The sequence below is a fragment of the Acomys minous genome (assembly GCF_964271855.1).
Source record: "Acomys minous genome assembly, chromosome: 1".
Taxonomy (NCBI): Eukaryota; Metazoa; Chordata; class Mammalia; order Rodentia; family Muridae; genus Acomys; species Acomys minous.
The window spans coordinates 80,999,144-81,016,967 of NC_140483.1; the positions used below are offsets into that span (position 1 = coordinate 80,999,144).

A 17,824-nucleotide genomic window follows, 5' to 3' on the forward strand; every position below is an offset into this window, starting at 1 on the left:
ATTTTATGACTTACCATTTAGGGTTGTCTTCCCTCTTTTAAAAGATAGAAATAGAGGTGCTGCTTCCCAACCTTGTCTGTATCGCCTCCCGGACCCAGTAGAAAGGTGGCCAAGACAATAGTGCAAAAAGAAAATGTTACCTAATACTGGACTGGACTGCCCTGTCCTTTCAGTTATGTGCACATGAAGCAGACCATAATAACAATGCTATGGGTGAATGTAACCTAAGAAAGTGGGCTTGGAGGAAGGGGTTCTGGCCACAAGCCAGATTATACTAGTGGTACCTAAAGCTCTACAGCCATCACTCTTGCCCCACAGCCATGGATTTTCTTTCCCATTGCCTGGATAATAGTTGCTCAATGACTTGAAATTTAGCCATGACAACACCCAGACAAGTGCAGAGAGATTAGGAACCTGAATCCTTGCTTCCTGGACCCCTCACTGATGTTGGAAAGCATGTAAATGCATCACAACCTTTGTGAGTAAGGACATAGAACACCGGCATGCCTTGCCAGGTGCCTGTCCCAGTCAGCACATTGGGTTTTACCTCGCACTTCTGTGTCACTCCACACTCAAGATACTTACATATTCACTAGTCCATGTACTTTCCCCCTCTACTTTCTTTTGAAAGAGAATTCATGCATCTTTCATTCACTTTACACTAGAGAGTCAGCCTGTCACCTAAAGCCCTGGAAAATGTCTGTTTCGAGAGCCTCCAGAGTATTCTTATTTCAGAAAGGAATGTGGCAACAAGGCTCAGCTTTCATTGGTATGCCTTGTAAAATCCAGTGTGGGGACATGGAAACATCAAGTTAAGGCTAGACTATATTGTCACATACAAAGAGAGGTCCAGAGAGCTCTGCCTGGGCACAGACCTGTAGGCACAAGTCAAGAAGAGGCTGGGAGTTTCAAGGCCACTGTCTAGCCACAATTATAAGCATCCATTGCCTTCCCAGAACACCACTGGGCTCTCAGAAATGCTGCTGGCAAAAGGTTTGGAAACCACCTGTTCCCCAAATCAACCAAGATTTTTTTTATAGAATGTACATGTATTTCCCAGGACTCAGTCCTGTTCTGCCTAAGATATTAAAGACAAGATTCATGAGGTAGAAGAGATATCTTTATCTGTCTAGATTTTTAGAGGTCTTCTCAGAATGTGCTTATGTGCTGTAGCTGGAGTTTACTTAATGCTAGCTGGAATAAATATGAATAAAGGCAAAACAATTTAGTTATACCACCAACTTTCCAAGGGCTTTAAGAACTTTTCATGTCCTCTTTTTTAATTTCTACAACCAAATGTGTAATCTGTGGCTCGTAAAGCCAAATGTTCCATGTACATTTCTCTGTGGAATTTAAGCTCCTTAAAGTGGCCCTCACCTCCATGTTCACATGTGCAAGTTCTACTCAGATGGCGCTGGGTCTCTTGGAGCTCTGAGTTCTTACTTTCTGACTGCATTGCACCAAAGGAAGGGCAGGAGGACACGAGGAGATGAGGCTTGTCCCCTTGTCTTACTGTTAGTTGCTCTAGTTTGGAGGCTTTCTCAGGCCTTCATCTTTATCAGGCCCCCTCTGGAATACCAACCCTGCCTACAACAACTCTCTATCTCAGGGGTGGGAGGTAGTTCTTGGACTGACTTAGTGGCAAGGGCTCTTCCAAGCCCCTGAAAACTTACCTAGGAAGTATTCTCTTCTCAGAGACTTACAGGACCAGCCTCAAGAGGTGCCTTCTACAACATGTAAGTCCTGGAAGTCCTAACCTCTGCCCCTAATCCAATGGCCCTGCCAGAAGATCACTGCTATTTCCCAGAGCCATTGTAAATCTAAAATCCTAGTGTTTCCTCCTCCTTCACTGCTACTAAAATAACCAGCTGGTCGAGGACTTGTTTCCTGACAGTTTCCTGGAGACATACAACTATATTACTCAGAGATTCATTCTGCATAAGGCCCTTTCATAGCTGATACACTTCATGGTCATGAAAGGCACTTTCCACTTCGCTATAGGAGCCCTTCTCCCCTAGGCTGCTTTATCTTGCTATGATAAAACACCTTGACCAAAATAAATCAGAGGAGGGAAGGATTATTTCATATTACACTTCCAGGCTGCAATCCTTCATAGTGAGAAGCCAAGGAAGAAACTGGAGGAAAGAATACTGTTTCCAAGCTCATTCCAGACCAAGTTCAGCCATTTTTCTTAGATATCCCAGGCCCATCACCACCAAGGGATGGTCCCACTAGCAGTAGGCTGGGCCATCCTTACAGGAATCAGCAATCCAGAAAATGTCCCCCAGAGATATGCCCACTGGTGTCTGATGGAGTCAGTTCTTCAACTGAGGTGCCCTTTTCTCAGATGTGTCAAGTTGACAGCAAAAGTAACCTGGACACCTTGAAACACTGTAGACATACTCTGAAGCAACCTAAAAGATACCACCCTTTAAAACGCAGTTTATATAAGGTTCCCTGAAAACAATTAGCCTGAGCCCACACCATCTCCTACAGGTCAAGGCACATATGAAGACAATTGCATAGCCTTCACCTCCAGAGAATTCCCTGTCTGGAAAGGTTCCTCAGTATCTTCTCACACCAAGGGAAGGAGAACTGCATGCAGCCTTATCAACTTCAGGAAGCAGGGCTGCCCCCCTACCCCCAGCACTGCTCGCTTTGATTTCTGTTGTCTATTAAGCCTTCTCCAAAGGCCGACTGCTCACACTTGGCCTCTGATGGAATCAAATGTACTTGGTATGTCAAGCTCTATGTCCATCACAATTTGTCATGCCTTAATGCCTTTTATTGCAAGTCAAATGCCTCATGCCTTAAAGTTATATATGTAAATGTGCATATATGTACAGATCTTTTTTCTCATAATTTAAGAAACTCCTGCAAATTTCTTTCTCCTTCCTATTCCATTCTTCTCCTGAAAAGCACATTTCCAAAGGGAATGGATTTTCATTTCTTTGTACCCAGTTCCAAACTAAATGTGCTTTACCTCTACACAATAAGTATTGGACTTTTCCCCCTTGCTTTTTAAACTGGCATAAATTGAAGATTTTAGTGATAATAGTGTCTATGGAATAAAGAAATGTGAGGACATCATATTCTAGATAGAATACTTTTAAGCAGAAAGAAATCCAACGCTCTTTTTTGCATGATTTTATTCTCCTATTTCTGTTCTTTAGGTACGACATAGCTTGGTTCCCCAGGCAGCATGTCTTGGCCAGGAATAAGATTGAGATTAGCTCAAAACCAATCCCAACCCCTGAAGTCATCCCTGTCTGAGAAGGCTGTGAATACACTTTCTGGTGTTCCAGGAGTGTCCCCACACATTAATTCTCAGAGTGGCAGGGCCAGAGCACCCCATTGCTGCAGCGACCCTAGCCACTGGGCTCGGCATAACAATGGGGTCTCTAGCTCAGCTTTAGTCCTAGAAGCTAGAAGAGAGCAGATAAGAGCTGGCTATGTTAATATGTTTCTCTCTGCAGGTATGCCATCACCATAATTGGCCCCATTTATAGCTTTCCTACTATGGGAAAGGAACAGTGCTGTATTTTATATGCATTAATTCTTAGTGATCCCAGTAACCCTTGGAAATAAGCATTAATACTTTTCTCCATTTATAATATCAGAAAAATTAAGGGTTGTAGACAGCATATTTACTCATGTCAAGGACACTGAGCTGATAACTGACATAGATCATATTCAGGTCAGATATGTTGGGCTTGAGGCATTAAGCCTAACATGTGGTGCCTGTTTAATGACTTAATCCTGTGAACTTTGGTGCTGAAGTATGTAAGTGCTGAAGACACAGACAGCAACAATCAGCAGTGCTAACTGAACTAAATGATTTTGCTGACTCTTTTAAAAGAGACCTAAAGAATAACACAAAACACCAGCATTCTTGCTGCCCATTCATATCGTGTACAATGAACAAGTGTTTCTAGTTTGAGGTAAAACGGTGCTCCTAGGTGTCTTTGGAGAAATCATTACAAAAGCATATGAGAAGATGGGGCTGGAGAGACTGTCCAGTGGTTCAGAACAGCAGCTGCTCTTCTAGAAGACCCACTAGCACACAAATGGTGACTCACAACTATCTGTAACTCCAGTTCCAGAAGATCTGATGCTCTTGTCTGGCACTTGCATAAGTGGTGCAAAAACATTCATATAGACAAAACATCATGCACATAAAAATAAAATAAAATTATTTTTTAAAAGGTATGAAAAAAATAATTGGATAAACAGAAAATCATGTCCCCAACTCAACCATCCACTTTTAGATTTTAGTTAATCAATTAAATCTAAGAATGAGTCCTACAAAAAGAGAGATTTTGTTGTAAACCACACATGCACACAATTGGCATTTAAGGTTCACTTAACACCTGAAATGTAAGCAAATGTAGTCTTGCAGAGAGGAAATTAGGAAGCTGAGGGTCTTAAAACTGAAGCTTTACATGAGTCCAGGAAAGCGACATACTACTTCCTATATGTAAACCATCCTTTGCCTTTAAGTATTTAAAATTATATTTATTTAATGTGTTTGTGTGTGTATTGCATGTGTGTGTGTGTGTGTGTGTGTGTGTGTGTCTACATATATGAGCACATGTGTAAAAGTCACAGGAAAGATTGTAGGGCTCAGTTTTCTCCATCCATCATTTGGCTCCTAGAAATCAAACACAAATTATAATGCATCTTGAAGTCTCTGAACTGTCATAAAATTTACAACTTCCCAGAAATTAGTCTATAACTTTCTTGGTTTGCTTTGCTTTGCTCTGCTTTTTTAAGACAGTTTTTTCTGTGTACCCTTGGCTTTTCTAAAACTCACTCTGAAAATCAGTGGCCCTTGTATTGGGACTTGATACCCTATGAGCATATACAGGAGGAGGTAACCCCCCTCAGGAACAGTCATAGGGGAGGGGAATAAGGGGAAAATGGGAAGGAGGGAAGAATGAGAGGATACAAGGGATGGGATAACCATTGAGATGTAACAAGAATAAATTAATAAAAAAAGGGAAAAAAGAAAAGAAAATCAGTGGCCCTCAAACTCAGAGATCCACTTGCTTCTGCCTCCTGAGTGCTGGGGTTAAAGAAATGTGCCACCATTTATTTTTAACTTTAAGATATTTGGACTTGTCTGTTGTCTTTTCTTTTTCTTGAATAAAAAGACAAGCTTTCTCCTTAAGAAAATTGCTCCTATTTCTATAGATGTCTTCAATGTTTCTCAAGGAAAGTTGTTTTAAAATACTAAGATCAAGATACTGAATATGACATAGAAAAACTTTACTCCTCCTCTCTAAGCTTGTTGGTTCTTTGAAAACAGATTTTCTAAACATTGAAGTGGAAAGAGCATCCCCATGTAAAGGGAAATCTTAAGTCTTAAGTACCAAAGTGAAAATCAATTTATTTCCAATACCTGGGCTTATCAATAATGACATTTCAGTGCTTTGTTCCCAGCTTCACTCAGACATGGACAGGGGAGATGGATCTATCAAATACATCCTTTCAGGAGAAGGAGCAGGCATCGTGTTTACCATCGATGACACGACTGGAGACATCCATGCCATTCAGAGGCTCGATCGAGAAGAACGAGCCCAATACACTTTAAGGGCCCAAGCCCTTGATAGACGGACAGGCCGGCCAATGGAGCCAGAATCAGAGTTCATTATCAAAATCCAGGATATCAACGACAATGAGCCCAAGTTCCTGGATGGGCCTTATGTTGCCACTGTACCCGAAATGTCGCCAGTAGGTAAGGTGGTGATGAGTTGATTTCTCCCAAATACTGTATGAACTGTAAGAGATCCTACTATGTACACATAGAGAAGAAAAAAGTACAGAAATCATAAAAATAAAACCAAATGACTACCAAGTCCTTCAGCATGAAAGAAGCTATGTACAGATCAGAAGCAGCCACAGGAAGTAATAATAAATCTTCCAGTGTCTTCCAGTTCTGATTCCTTAAGAATAAATAAAAGATAAATTGCTGATAGACTATATTGTATTATGTTATATTAGATTGTTAAGAATTAATATTCGCTCTTACCAATGAGCAAAGATCACATAAGCAGTGTAGCTTTTAGTGGTTTCTAAGAAATTAAACACAAATGAATATCATATCCATTGAATAACAAGATAAGAATTATGGATGCTTGATCTAGAAAGAGAACTCTCCCAGAGAAGCAAGCACTAGCTTCAAAACGTTTTAGGTCATGCAGGATTATACCAGCTCTTCGTAACTGGGATTGAACAGGATTCTCCCACTTCTCTCCCTCAGGTACCTCTGTTATCCAAGTGACAGCCACCGATGCGGATGACCCAACCTATGGCAACAGTGCCCGGGTAGTGTACAGCATACTCCAGGGCCAGCCATATTTTTCTGTGGACTCCAAAACAGGTACACAAGTCAAGTCAGAGGGGTTTGCTTATTCAATAATCTTTGCGTTTCCTACTTAGGACATATACAACTCTTCTTTTCAAGGACTCGCCAGGAGAGTATTCCAGAGAGAAGACTGTTGTTGTCCTTAGGGTTAGGAGAGCACACTGTAGTTGCCAGGGGGTGAGACAGTGTGAGTGGGTTCCTGAGCAACACCAAAGCCCTGCCAATAGAGAATGTCTCCTCACTGCATCCCAAAACTCCCAGATATAGTCATTCACCGGGGTTTAAGGTGTTCTGTGCCTCCAGGAAGACCAAAGAAGAGTGACACATTCACCCTGGCTTGCTCTACAGCTAGAACCACAGACTCTGAAGCCAGAAAGAGCCTTCTGGGCAAGCATTCAGTCCAGGATCATCAGGATTCACTCAGATGAGGGAACTGGGAAGCTGAGTGCTAACCTCGTTCCTTATGGCTACTGATATACCACTAATGTTATCTCTGTTGAGGTTACCTCTGCTAAGCAGAACCCAAGACCAGGGCGGATGGCTGCTGGGCAGGTGAGGTTTGATGAGACAGGTAATAGAATGTGAGTACAGCCCCTAAAAAGGCAGACCCTGGTGGCAGGAAGGGAGAGTCACTATAACAAAAGAGGATGGCAAAGACAAGTAAAATGACAGCAAGCAGATGGCAGGAAAGGAAATACCAGTGAACCCTGGGGGCTTTGCTTGTTTCAAGGGTCCTTTGACTACAGGATCCTTATGTTTTAATCCACCAAGGGATCGACACTAGTTTGTATTGGGCAAAAAAATTTCTATATCATTGCTCTCTTCCATTTGTGCCAGGATTTCTTCTTCTCCAAGAACATTACTAAGCATTACCATTTTAGTCCCCCAAGTAAAATATATAGGAAGTATTATTACTCCCACTTTACACTTAGAGAACAGACCTTAGAAAAGGACCATGAGAAAAAAAAAACCACAGAAGTAAAATCAATGGTGAACAGTCAGTCACTTCTTCACTAGGAAAGAAATACATCTCTATTATTGCTAATCTGAGTTTTTCCTAGAAGTCCTCAAGGTAGCCATGCATTCAGAAAATGCTATCATAAATGTAGAAAGTGATAGAATATAAATTAGTGAGAAGAAAGAGAAAAGAATACACTTAGAGGCATCTATAAAACAGAAACCTCAGTAATTCTACTAATGGGGGCAAGGGGAAGGAAAAGATGCCCACAGGGAAGAAAAATACAGACAGGATCACCTGTCCTTTCTATCGGCAGTATTGTACATTATTCTGGCAGTTTCCCATGAGGGGCATCTATAGGTCAAAAACACATGAAATGATTGTCATTACTTTGGCCAAGAGGCGTTTACAAGGGAAAAATGCTGCACGTATCATTTTAGAATGCTATCAATGAGTGCAGTGCGTAGATCATAAGAGGAAACCCAGTCAAGGTGCTATGCTCACACACTTGCTTCTCCATGCAAAGGGTCAATTTAACTCCAGGCTATAGCATAAACCTGTTACAATAAGCCTGTAATCTTCCCCCCAATTGTATAAAAGCTAGCTTTTCTAAGCTGAAGGGTTACAAAGGAGATAAAATCTCTACAATTCCCTGGCCGAATCAAAATCCTACATTTCTGTGTATCTGTTATAGACCCCTCTACTTATGTTTTTATATTAATTAATTTACATTACATCCTGACTGCAGTTTCTCTTTCCTCCTCTCTTCCGAGTCCTTCCCTGGCACCTTCCCTCCCCTCCCCTATCCACTCCATTTCTCTTCAGAAAAGGGGAAGCAGTGATATCAACCTCCCTGACATATCAAATTCCCATAGATGCATCCTCTCCTGCTGAGGCCAGGTGAGGCAGCCAAGTAGAAGGTCCCAAAAGGCAGGCAAAAGAGTCAGAGACAGCCTTTGCTCCTGCTGTTAGGAGTCACAGTCAGTCCCATGCAGGCTTCCTGGTTAGCAGCAGTTCAGTCTCAGTGAGGCCCTATGGACCCAGGTTAGTTGATTCTACAGGTTTTCTGGTGCATCCTTGACAACAAACCCTCTCTTCTTTTCTGTCTAAGGTTTGGCCCTGGTAAACCCCTTTTTTAAAGTGATACCCTGTCACCACACCTGGGTCCTGCTTCTGCTCTGAATTGTTTGGGGAGGTTCATCTCTTATGCATGGTAAAAATAAAGAGCACACACTGAGTCTTTTGTGTCTCTCCCTGCTCAAAGAACTCAGCAAAGCACATCCGTAAGCAGAAGAAAACAGAATACTCAACTTAAACAAAAGAACAGCCTAATTGAGTTTCAATCCCTACTTCAAGGCAGGGAAATCATAGTAGGAGCCAATGTCTAAAGAGTCATTCACACTATTAAGGGCTCTAGGGCTGAAAGCAGAAAGTTTTGAAGGAGAATTATCTGAAACCACAGATCTGGAGAGACACAAAGTGTTGTTTTCTGGACTCAAAGCCCAGGTTGTCTTTGGTAAAGACGGAACAGTCTATAGTTGCCATAGACTGCAATTCCTGGCGTGTGTAAGAAAACCTCTGCTGCCACCTGCTGTTCTGCCTCGGTAACATTGCCAAAGGATGCCAGCCTCTGGGCCCTTCCTGCTGAGTGTCAATTTTTTGGCCTTCTGTTTCATACAGTGTTTTTCTGAAGCTCGCTGACTTTAACCTCAATTCTAATAAAAACCAGAGATGTGCATGTCATTGTTAGGTATTTACAACACATGAGGAAGAAACCTACAAACAACTCCTGGGAAAACTAGCTTTGTGGTTTAACTTTTTTAAATGATTTCTATGCTGCAGGTGTAATCAGAACAGCACTCATGAACATGGACAGAGAAGCCAAAGAATGCTATGAAGTGATTATCCAAGCCAAGGATATGGGAGGGCAGCTTGGAGGGCTAGCTGGGACCACAACGGTCAACATCACCCTCTCAGATGTCAATGATAACCCGCCTCGATTTCCCCAGAGTAAGTACCAACCAGAACCTATCCCTCAGCTAAAGGGACCCACCCTTTACTGGGGTTCAGGGGTAAGGTCATCTCGTGTTAAAAATCATCCTTCTAGCCTTCAGCTTCCCATGGCCCTTAGAGGACTTTGTTTATTTGTTTGTATGTTTGTTTTTACCTGGTAGCCATACCCACATACCTGCACAAAATGAAAAAGTAAGGAGTTATCAGATAGAATTACACTGTCATGGGCCACAAATCACTACCATGAATACGGCTTGTTTTTTTAAGCTCTAACTTTCCATCAAGAGTTCATTTTCAAGAATAGGATTTTTCATGGGAATGTGTTGAGTTCAGAAAACATTTCCTGAAACATCCAGAGCTGTAGATGAACACGCCACCACCTGACCACATTAACCAAGCAATGGACAAGTAGGTGCCAAGTAGTACACATAAGGACACAAGTCATGAGGAGCACAAAATACTAGACCTGCCACTCAAACCTTAAACTCCACACAAGGGGCGGGCATCCTATACATAAGGGAGAAGTCCATGAGGAGTGTTTGAAGCACCACCTGGAGGTTGATAAATGGTGTGAATTAAGTAGATTCACACATTGACTAATCCTATAGCTTGGAAAAACTAAGGTACCATGAAACAGTTTGTGAAATGCACATGAGTTGGTTTCTTGTTTCCAGCGAATGAGAATGAATGAAAGCTTCACAGGGTAATGAGGCTTAAACAGAAGATAGAAGAATAGAAAAGATTTACACTGGCTGTCAAGGAGACATGCCAGGATGAAGAAGCCACATTCACTAAAGCACTATGAATTTGAGATATCATCTAGGCATGCAACATACATCGCTGTGGAGAGCCAACAAGATATTTGCTGTATCAAATGTCATCTGAGTGGAAAGTTAAATGCAAGATCTATATATATATGTATATATATATATATACACACACACACAGAGAGAGAGAGAGAGAGAGAGAGAGAGAGAGAGAGAGAGAGAGAGAGAGAGAGAGAGCAGAACAACAACAACAACAAAAGAAACATGGACTCCTGACTCTCACTCAGTCTTCTGGCTAGGAAGACATGGCTCTGGGTGGAGTCAAAGATAACTTTTTTAATCTAGGTGACAGAAAGAAGGAGCATATGGCTGACAGAATAGAGGATGAGTAATGAAACTAGTGACAGGCAGGGGTGAGACAAATTCAAATTTGAATATGAGGTGACAGCAAAGCAATCAGGTTGAATATCCTTAAGGAAGGGGGAAACACAGAACTTAGCCCAGGAATGAAAATATGACTTTGAAAGTGAATGCCTAAAGGAAGGAAACTGGAGAAGTCAAAACAACAGACACAACTCCGGGTTCAACGCTTATCCAGGAACAGAGAAACAAAAACAAAAAGGAACCCAGAGCCGAGGAGAAAACTCAGTCAGTCAAGTGCTTGTTTTGCAAGCATGCGGAGCCCACTTCAGTGCTGAGAATCCCATGCCAGGAGTGCTGGGGCGCTTTTGTAATAACCCATGCTGGAATATGAGACCTGTGCCTGGGATCCTCTAGTCTGCTTATCTAACCTACCTCACAGGTAGGTTCCAGGCCAGTGAGAAGCCCTGTCTCCAAGCAAAATAAAAGGCACCTAAGGAATAACACATAAGGTTTACTTCTGGCTTCTGCAATCAAGTACAAACATGTACACACGCCCGCGTGCGAGCGCACGCGCGTGCGCACACACACACACACACACACACACACACACATACACACACACCTAAACTATAAACAGAATGAAGCCATACTATTAGCTTAATAGCTTGCCCTTTGAACCAGCCAGACCAAATGATTCTCCTTTTTCATTTATGTAAATAAGGATAGCTGAAATAGTCATGTATAACTAGTATACAAGGTCTCCATAGCCACCCATGAAAGGAAAATAGCAGAATAACAGGCAAACATTTTACAAATGATGCAAATGAGTAAGTTTGTACGTTAACTAGTCCATCTATCAGAATGCAGTGCATTCTGTCACATGGAGTGAAGGGTGCAGCTTTACTGATGCTGTGAGTTCTGTTAGAGTGTACAAATTACTCATATTGTGCACATCATATGAACACTATGGACTCTTGAATATTTTGAACTATTGAACTTCTAAAATTTGACACAAAATAGATATCCTTAATGAAGGTGGGCAGGAGAGCATAAAGGCCAAGCTCTTTCAAAGCTCAAAATATAGGAAACTGGACACTTGCAGGTAAATCACATGTCTCCCCACACACGGCAGCTTCTCTACAACATTACAAAACACAGTGAAGACTCCGGCTTTAGTCTTACCCCAGATCACAATGTGAACACCACTCTCACACCTCCAACTTGAGTAGCCTCTGTTTCAAATGTAATAATAATCAAGACCTTGGAGTGGAATGTAGTATGGAATGTATTTCATAGACAACAAAATGAAACTACATGAAATAATTTAAATTTATGTTTCTAAACATTCAGTATTCACAATGCTTTCACTAGAATAGACTATCTTTGTACTTTTCGAAAATATTACTTTAACTCATCATAAAGTTTATGGGAAAAATCTCCATTTATTTGTGAACATTAAATTTGAATAATTCCATTATTCTTTAACTCTCTCTGGGGTTACATGCTTCTCTTCTACTAGTCTTCTGATTCCTTATTGTAGTTTCTTTTCCATAAATTTTACCACAACTAGCTGTGGGGTGTTGGTAAAATGGCACCTCTACCTTTTTATATTGAACAAGCTTAGTTACCTTTACCTGAACCAAATATAAAAGAATATCATGACCTCAAGATTATTTCTAATACAATGCATCACTTGTAGAAATTGTAACCATGTTCAAAGACACAGCATAGTTTCCTTCTGCGGAGGAGATTACAAGCAGATGTCCGTGTCTCCTAAAGAAGGAGAAGTGTAAGCCACTGGCACTTGGCATGGCACGATGATGATGGAGATTCTCTGGTTCTCTTTATAAGGAGCAAACATTACATCTTCTCTTGTAGAAGGTGGGGTACAGTAAGCTGTCATCCTCTCAGAATCTTTGTCAGATATCTGTTCCTGTACTCCAGGCTTATTATAGTTTACAATGCACACTGAATAGAGGAGAAGCCATAGGGATGGTTCAACAATGAAGAGTGCTCACTGCTCTTGCAGAAGACCCAGGTTCAGTTTCCAATACCCACACAATGGCTCACAATCCACAAACACCTAGGACTCCAGTTCCAGGGCATCTGATGTCCTCTGTCCTCTGCTGGAATCTGTATGAGCATGATGCAATAGATGTGCAATCGCGCGCACACACACACACACACACACACACACACACACACACACACACACACTAATTAATTAATTAATTAAAAGCAAAAGACCATATCGCACTGAAAATGTGTATGATTTTGTTATTTAGTAAGCAAGTCCATGATTGATAAAAATAAGGATGTCAAAGAACTGAGCCCTGAAAAAGTAAGTTAGCAAATATAGAACTTCACAAATGGGAAAATAATCTAAAAAATTAATTATGAGTCAGAGCATCAGCTCAAAAAGAAGGCATTCGCAATGCCGAGTTTTTTCTAGGTGTGGGATCTATTTTGGGTATTTGGTAATAGAACTAGAACAAAAAGCCCAAGCAGAGGCATCTAGAGGATCTCAGCCACATAAACACGTTGATGGAGAACACAAGAAGCTCAAAGGGCTTTCTCTTAGACTGCTTCTCCTCTATGCCTTACTGCTCTCCATCCACTCTGGGCAGCTGGCCAGAGATGGGACCTCAGCACACAGGCTGTGGAGCATAAAGGAAAATTGGAGCATTTAAATTTTTTGTGATCACAGGCTTCCCACGAAAAATGTGACATTTGGAAAGAAATTCCCATTCCTATGGCATTGTAAAGATGAGGAACCACAGTGCTCCTCACTCCTCTGAAAGAAGAAGAATTACACTGTGAGGCTCAGCCTGACTTCTCACTTGTCTTACTCTGGGGCTCACAGTAAAGTTTTCAACTCTAACTGAAACTTTAAACTGTAAAACTTAAGGTTTCGCTTATGAACCACCAACAATGTTTGCATGCCATGGCCGATATAACGTGATAACAAAGCGTGTTTTAGTGACAGATAATCAAGAATGCGTGTCCTGCTTTTTTCTTCACAGAACATTATCAGATGAGTGTGCTAGAATCTGCTCCAATTAGCTCTACAGTGGGGAGAGTGTTTGCCAAGGACTTGGATGAAGGAATCAATGCAGAGATGAAGTACACCATCGTGGATGGAGATGGGGCAGAGGCTTTTGATATTAATACGGACCCAAATTTCCAAGTTGGCATCATAACTGTGAAGAAGGTAATCCGATTTCTTTTCCAAATCATTTTCAAGACCACTTTGCATGTAAAATGCTTGTGGAGGGTGTCTGCACATTAGGATATGTTTTATTTCAAGTCTTCTGATAAAACCTTTTCCTGAGACCAATGAGATGGCTCAGCAACAAAATTTAGAACTTCCCACAAAAGCCTGACAACACAAAACCAACTTTTCTGGGAAAAAATCAGCTCCCAAAAGCTTTCCTCTTGACTGACCTCCAAATTGCAACATGGCATGGGCACAACTGAATTCAGACACATTTTCACACACACACACACACACACACACACACACACACACACACACACACACGGCGGGGAGAGGTTGAGGAAGTGGGGGATGAGGGAGGGAGGGAGAATTTAAAATTAATTCTTCCTAATTAACTTTAAAACACCTCTTATGGCTTGGGATTACATGCAAAAATGCTGGCTGTGGCATTATTTTATAGAAAGGATTATTAAAAACATATTACAAATAAGCCACTTCTATTTAGGCACTTAAAAACTACTTTAGCAAAAAAAAAAACTGATTTAGCTTCATGCTCAAATATTGTTAATGACTTAATCAATATGTGAATCCCACATCTTTACATCAGTTTACCATAAATAGTAAAGCAAGCTATAATGTTATTATGAATAAGTAAATAATATATAACAATTTAAAATTAATTCTTGAAGGCTCATAAATGCAAATGAAACTTGAAAATTTTCCTTAAACATAAATTTTCTTTGTTCCATCCTAAGGTTCTTTCTTTTTTTTTCTGATTTCTTTTTTTACTTTTATGAATGTCTATGATTTACATGTCATGTACCAAAATACCTCCCCTCCCCTCCCCCAGTAAAATAAAACAGACAAACAAAAAAGTCTTGTCACAGAAGCTATAGTGTATCACTCTGTATAGCCTTTTGTCCACATATGTTTACTTCCAAACGTTCACTGCTATGAGTCATGCATGGGTCTGGTTTGAGGTCTACAATATTGTTACCGGATCCTCACTGGGGCTGTTGTTGGATATCCCACTGTTGCCATGTGTCAAGGAGATTCTTAATATTTGAATCTGCAGGTCTGGTCCCTTCATGTACCAGCAGGTCGTACATGAGATAGATGTTGGGGTGAGGTTCACTTAGAGCCCTGGATCAGGACCCGCTCCCTTGTCCTCAGGGCAGGGCCAGCTCACCTGCTCCCATGTCATCAGGGGAAGGCAAATGTTCATTCTTTTTGTGTGCCATAAAGCATATATGGATAAGTTCAGTAAATAAAAAGACAAAATTGTCCTATTTTAATTTTTATGTGTGTGCAACATATGTATATATGTATGTATGTGTGTATGCACATGTTTATACACATGCATGTTTGTGCAGAGGCATGGAGAGGAAAAAGGCTGGCAAGCAAGCCTCAGAAATCATCCAGCCTTGCCTCCTTAGCACAGGGGCTATAGGCCTGCATTTGTGCCTGGCTTTGCATGGGTGCTTGGGATCCAACTCAGATCTTCATGCTTGTGTGGCAAGCACGTTACTAGCTAAGCCACCTCCTAAGCCCAACTAACCAGATCAGTGGATAAAGCATGAGAAACAGAATTCCTCAGACTCCACTGAAAAAATGGGTAGTTGTGGCAGTCTCTCTGTAATCCCAGCATGAGATTAAAAAAAAATAAGGCACAGGGTCCTGGGGATCCAGGTTCAGTGAGAGACCCTACCTCAATAACTATAGAAGAGAACAAAGGCACAGGTTGCCAACTTTGGGGCTACACACACACACACACACACACACACACACACACACACACACACACACGTATATACATACGCATTCATACCACACATACAAATAAATTGAATCTAACACCCTACAAATGAACATCTAATTTAAAACATTGCTTTGCCTCAACCTCACCCTGCCACCTGCCTGGGAACCTTGCCTAAGCAGCTGTTCATACAGAGTAGCCATGGTAAGGCTCCTCGATCCATCCTACCACTTGCCCTGGGATCCTTCCCAAGCAGCCATGCACGTAGCCACTGGTGACTCTGCCCCACACTCCCATGCTGTCTGTGGTGAGATCTCCTGGCCCTAATCCTGTCTACTCAGAGTCCTTATACAAGCTGCCATATAGAAGACTTCTGGTAGTAAGCTGCCTCACCCTTACACTACCATCCACTTGCCTGGAACATCACAAACAGCCCCATTTGTACGGCTGATAGGACCCCAGCAACCCTGGTAGCCACTAAACTGGAAACACTCTCTACTTCTTAGTTCACTAAATGACACAAAGTCTTCAAAGGACTGAGCTTCATAAACCTCCTACCTGATCCAAAGCCAGCCAAGTTTGGATCACAGCAAAAATATACCACAGCAAAGGAATGGAAATATGACAAATTCCTCCAACCAGAAATCCTCACAGCCAACAAACAATGACCTTGAAACAGTGCAAGATGGTTAAGATTGATTTATGAATTTGCAAACACATTTATATAATTGAAACACTACAATTTATAATTTTTGAAAGTTAACAATATATAACTTTATAAGATGACTAAAATAATATTAATTTATTACATGGAAAAGAATTAAAAGCATCTTCCTACTATATGTTTTGCTTCCATTAAACAATAACACATCACTATCACTAGACGATATCCAAAGTTTTGAATAATTACTGTTTCTTGAATGCAATAGTAGCTCATTCAAAAAATTAACCAATAATAAAATGGGACCTTTAGAATACTTAATACTTAAATTAAAATATATTTTAAAACATTCGAAATAATAAAACTTTAGTGACTTATTGTTATTATATAGGTTAAATAGTGTTACAAGCATTCATTTTTTAAAAACATATTTATTAATACCACAATTTGAGCAAACATAAAATTTCTTTTTTCACATCTCTTATCTGGAAAATATTAGACATTGCAAGCCAGAAACTTGTCTCTCCATATCATTATCCAAACTCTATCCATGTTCAATCAAAACATACATCAATTTTTCTTAGGCTGTTTAGATTCCTTTTCTGAACTATGAGCTGCCAGAAAATATAATTAAGAGCAAGTCCAATATGTTGGGTAGATGGACTAGTCACATGTAATAAATATTTTAAAGGCTATTGACTGTTCAATCCATATGTCTGGAACAACTCCCAGATGTCTGACCCACACCTATCATCTTCCTTTGTAATTAATAATGTCATATAAATTGAAACAAAAGTTTTCCTTTTGATGTATTTCTCTTAGGTCTATTATTTATCTAAAAAGCACATAGTTCCCAAAAAGAGGAATTAAGTTGATTGAAAGAATTGGGTCTTCATACAACCACAGTGATTGCTACACAGGACCATATGTCATTTTAGCTTTTAAGTAATCAGTCAATTGATTTTCAGTCTCTTAAATGCTTGAAATATGCCTTGAAATATGTAATTTTCAGAATGTTCTTTGTTCTATAGTTGCATGATCCTGTATCATTTTCTAGTCTTCAGCTTAGATTCCATCTGCCAGAGGGCAATAAGTAATTGTAGACAGTCCGTTCTCCTCTTATGTGGGTCACAGAACACAAAAACTCTAATAGGCCATGAATTACAACTCCTACAATTATTTTATATACCACTTAAAAATTTCCAACTTTACGTGATTCAATGCCTTATTTATAATGATTTGAAGAGCTCATAGAGACACAGCTGGACATACTTGCCTCACCTGTCTCAGACTCACCCTCTGCTGGTGTACCAGTACCCTTCCACTTTTACAATCTTTCAGAAGCCATTTTAGATAGCAATAAATTCTAGTATGTGCAGTACCACCCACACTGCAAAACTGAACTCAAGTACAACACTAATGCCTTTGACTAGATGCGACTTGCAGGGGCACTACCAACTGGAGCTTATCACCTGCTAAGTACACAACAATTGTAGTGTGGCATCAATTAGAAAAAACTGTACTCCCAAAGTTTAGAATGCAGTAGAACTGCCACCCCTCAAAAAACTGGTTAACATCAAACCCTTATACACCATCACATAAATGGTAACACGTAGAAACTTGTGTCACTATTTAATGAAATACTATTTTCTTGCTACATTTTGGCTGTTTTGTCTTGTAAAATCCCAAATGAGCCCTTGCTTTTGACCTTGAATCTGAAGA

General features: G+C 40.6%; 1 protein-coding gene across 2 annotated transcripts in view; it reads left to right on the forward strand.

Moving 5' to 3' along the window:
- Positions 1-17,824, forward strand: part of CDH20 (cadherin 20) — a 248,695-nt gene that overhangs the window by 185,277 nt on the left and 45,594 nt on the right. For both annotated transcript variants that reach the window (XM_084785373.1, XM_084785374.1), the window contains exons 3-6: positions 5,443-5,737; positions 6,263-6,382; positions 9,168-9,335; positions 13,492-13,679. In XM_084785373.1, the coding sequence (XP_084641499.1) occupies positions 5,443-5,737; positions 6,263-6,382; positions 9,168-9,335; positions 13,492-13,679 (771 nt within the window). The remainder of the gene's footprint in view (positions 1-5,442; positions 5,738-6,262; positions 6,383-9,167; positions 9,336-13,491; positions 13,680-17,824) is intronic.